The sequence below is a fragment of the Rhagoletis pomonella genome, unplaced genomic scaffold (assembly GCF_013731165.1).
Source record: "Rhagoletis pomonella isolate Grant_MI unplaced genomic scaffold, Rhpom_1.0 Rhpom_scaffold_14846, whole genome shotgun sequence".
Taxonomy (NCBI): Eukaryota; Metazoa; Arthropoda; class Insecta; order Diptera; family Tephritidae; genus Rhagoletis; species Rhagoletis pomonella.
This window is the reverse complement of record NW_023473376.1, coordinates 1-3,793: the sequence shown is the minus strand read 5'-3', so window position 1 is coordinate 3,793 and position 3,793 is coordinate 1. Positions and strand designations below refer to the sequence as shown.

At 34.7% G+C, this 3,793-nt stretch overlaps 1 protein-coding gene across 1 annotated transcript; it reads left to right on the top strand.

Annotated features, from left to right (window-relative positions):
- The first annotated feature begins 3,108 nt into the window (after window positions 1-3,108).
- Window positions 3,109-3,548, top strand: LOC118757154. Its single transcript, XM_036491891.1, has one exon. It carries the CDS (start codon window positions 3,165-3,167, stop codon window positions 3,546-3,548), a length of 384 nt encoding a protein of 127 aa, XP_036347784.1. The 5' UTR covers window positions 3,109-3,164.
- Window positions 3,549-3,793: the final 245 nt, after the last annotated feature.

Below are 3,793 nucleotides of genomic sequence, written 5' to 3'. Positions count from 1 at the left end.
ATTTTTATTTTTCCCAAAATCAATAAAAGGTACAAAAAAAAATAAAAATAAAAATAAAAAAGCATAGTTTTAGTCCAATAACTTAACGAGCAATTCAACTATGCAGTTCGTTTACCTATTTTTACAAGTTTTTTGTTTTTGTCAAAAGCATGGATATGCCTTTGTATACACATACATATGTAAATATTTCGTTTTCATTGCACCCTCGCTCGTTCAATTCCTTTGTCTTCTCAATCGGCAATAAAACGTGCCGGCTATTTTTGAAAAAATCTACCTCATCGTCGTTGAAAACACCAGACATTCAAATGAATAAATGACAATTTAATATAGACACTTACCTCGAAAAGTCTACAATAAATTCTACATCTCCGCCACGAAAGCCACACATATCATCAGCTAGCGTCAACAACAAGTTGCGCTAGCCAGTTGCTTTTATTCAACGAACACTCGTTTGTTTACTCATTCTTCCCATAAATAAGAATTTTATTTTAATGCTGCATGACTTTGATGCGTGAAACCCCTTTTGGCGCAGAGTATTTGTATGTAAGTATGTATTTCGTTAAAATATAAAATGAAATAAATAACAATGTAGATTTAAAAATAAAATAATTTGAAATAGTAAAATTTACTTAAAACGTGATGTGTTGCCCTTTACATTATACACACAAACATAAAAAAGAAAAAAGTATGGCCGGAAAACGCGCAGATCTCAGCAAAGTGGGAAGTAAGTATGTATGTATGTAGAATAGGTCAAAGATCTACAACGCGATACTTGGAAGGTGATAAAGATGCGGGTATAGTCATCGAAAAGATAGACCCAGTCAATGAGCGGATGGAGTCTGCATTTAAAAATTATAGATCTTTAAACATTTTTAAGGAATTTCCAATTTAGTTTTATATTTTATTTTTTTAAGCAATATATTATGGTTGATACCCTACATCACACTTAATTCTAAATTTTCAAGTCGTATTTAATCTCTTGGATCGCGAAGAGCGTATACTTAGGAAAAGCTCGAATGTATCAATCAGGGACATAACGGTTATAAGTTTTATAGCAAAAAAGTTGTTCCATAACAGTTATTAGATGAGAAATATTTTTTATTTCGTCGATAAGAGTTATAACCCAACGCTTTTTTTTACGTTGCCTGATAACTGTTATGCAAGAGAAATATTTTTTCCGTTGCCGATAAGAGTTATTTCCCAACGTTTATTTTTTTAAGTGGCTTGATAAGAGTTATTTTACAACGTTTATTTTTTACGTTGTCTGATAAACGTTGTAAGATTAGGATATTGATGAAGATGGAGGTGGAGAATAAGATAAAGATGATGAATTAAAAGTGAGAGAGTGAAATAACTCTTATCAGATAACGTAAAAATAAACGTCGGGCAATAACTGTTATCGAGCAACGTGAAAAATAAACGTTTTGAAATAACTCTTAACAGCAACGGAAAAAATATTTCTCATCTAATAACTGTTATGAAACAACGTTTTCGTTAAATTTCAGAATTCAGTCAACGTTTTCAATTTGCAAATTCGAGTGCAAGAAGGAGATATAGGAACATACAGGCAATGAGATGTCGGACGAGCCATCTTGGAAGAGGTTCGGGTTGCGATTCGCCATTTGCAAGGTGAATACACAAGAATTCTGCTGTTATAATGACTTCTGCCGTAGCTGCAAGAATGAGGAAGAGTCTGAATACAGAATTTAAGTACCTGAGCGATATAGTGGTGGCATAGATGTCGGGTATAGTGTCAAAAAAATCTTAAAGCCTTTGTAATACTGTACTGTAGTGTTCGGACTACTGAAAGTCGATTCAGAAGTAAATCGCTCATTAGTAAGATTTTGCTTAACTTTCAAATTTTTTACTGAAATCCGTTCGTCAACTGTCAAAAAACGGGCCTAAGAAGGGCAGAATATGAGTGGAAAAACGGAGTAGATTTAAATTGTTTTCAAAAAGCGGAGTAGAAGCTTGAACAGACGGCAGCGTTGATCCGGATTAACTCGGAGTTAATCCGGATCAACTGCAGTTAACTCCCGAGTTAATCCGGATCAACGCTGCCGTCTCTTTATGCTTTAAATCTGCTCCGATCGGAAAGGGGTACGAACACTGGTAGTTATTTGTATTTTTTCAATATAAACACCGATGCCCCTAAGATGGCGGAAAAACACAGGTTTTCGACGTGGGTTCGGAAGGAATTTGCAAAGGTTTGCAAATTCGCAAGGTGTACTTGATGAATAATTTTTCTTTGCGTTATTCGGGGAATTTTTTTGATGATGCATTTCCGAAGTTCTAAAAAAATTTTTTTGGTGATGCATTTTCGAACATTTTTTTTTGCAGTTTACTTCTAAGTTTAAAGTGTTTTAAATTGATTGGAATTTATGATGGTTTTGGCGACGTTTTTACTTCTTAATTTGTTAGTTATGCCGGCTCGAGGTCAATTTTTTTTTTGGAATTTTAATTAAAACAGGCTTTTAATTTTCTCCAATATATTTCGGTTACACTGCGGTAACCGTCTTCAGGGCAGCTATTGACACCAAAAAAAAAAAACGTAAAATACACATAAAACATACATATAATATAAAAATTTTCGTAACAATAATTATACACTAGATACATACATTGATTACACGTCTGCTCCATGTGATTAATTGGAATTTGGAGTACGCAGGTTTATAGCTCTTTAAATTATAGCAGAATTTAGTGAAAGCTTCACTGCCTATTTAGGGGAAAAATTGAATGAACTTAAATATGTATGTATCTACATACCTCTACCATCTCGGTCAAATGGTTAAGTATGTACTGTTATTTTTATATGGCGAAACCACGCTAAATCAAGTGGGTTATCGGGATAACCAGCGCAATCGCCATAACTACACCACCCACAGTTTGGCACGCAGTGTATTGAGGCAAATTCGGCATTTGACGTACGTACATACATACTTTCGAGAATTTCGAAAACAATAATAGACAGCCATGATAAATCTATTACAAATTATTTTACTTATTTTCTTTGAACAATTGAAAAAGTGGCTAAATTTACCAGTCTATTCATTTATTTACTTTTACTGGAAATAATACATATTAATATCCAACAACAGCAAACAAAGCAATTGTAGGAGCATCACCAGTACACGTTCACTGAACGAGAACGCCAACCCTCAATGCGTCGGAATCGTAGAAAACCACAACGTAAGCAACGTCGTCGTAAAATCACCAAAGCCAAACAAAGTCGCAAAACCGTCAGCAGCAAACAAAGTCTAGAGCGCCGAAGAATCGAGCGACAGCAAGAGAAATTGCGAAAAATGTCGTTGAAATTTGGTAAAACCGTCGCTCCAAATTTCGGACGCGCTTTTCAAAATAGCAAACGTCAACTCACAAAGCATCCATACTTGAACTACTTGCGACACTTTAAGAGTAAACATCCCAGTTACGGATTCACACGTATATTACGTGAAGGTGCTGAGTCATGGAAGCGTATGTGCCCCGAGGAGAGGCAACATTTCACGCAGAAGGTATTCGATTTCGGTGCATTATCGGAAGCGTAGGAAGTGAGAGGGTTTATGAATGCATTATCATCCCTTAGCTATCGTCGTTTCATAAAGTCATTCCATATTCGATGTTAAAAACTTGCAGTCGTGATCCTTACTGCTCTATAAAGAATCGAATGAAAAATCTAAGCTAACAGCTTTCATTGAACCTTTTCTCTCCAAACTATTTTAATTTTGTAATATTTCTCATTAATTTTTAATTTCTAGGAAGTGTTAAAAAGTCTACGCAAAAGTTCAAATAT

Excerpts from the sequence above, each read along its gene's own strand:
- LOC118757154 (XM_036491891.1), top strand. The coding sequence starts at position 3,165 with ATGCGTCGGAATCGTAGAAAACCACAACGTAAGCAACGTCGTCGTAAA.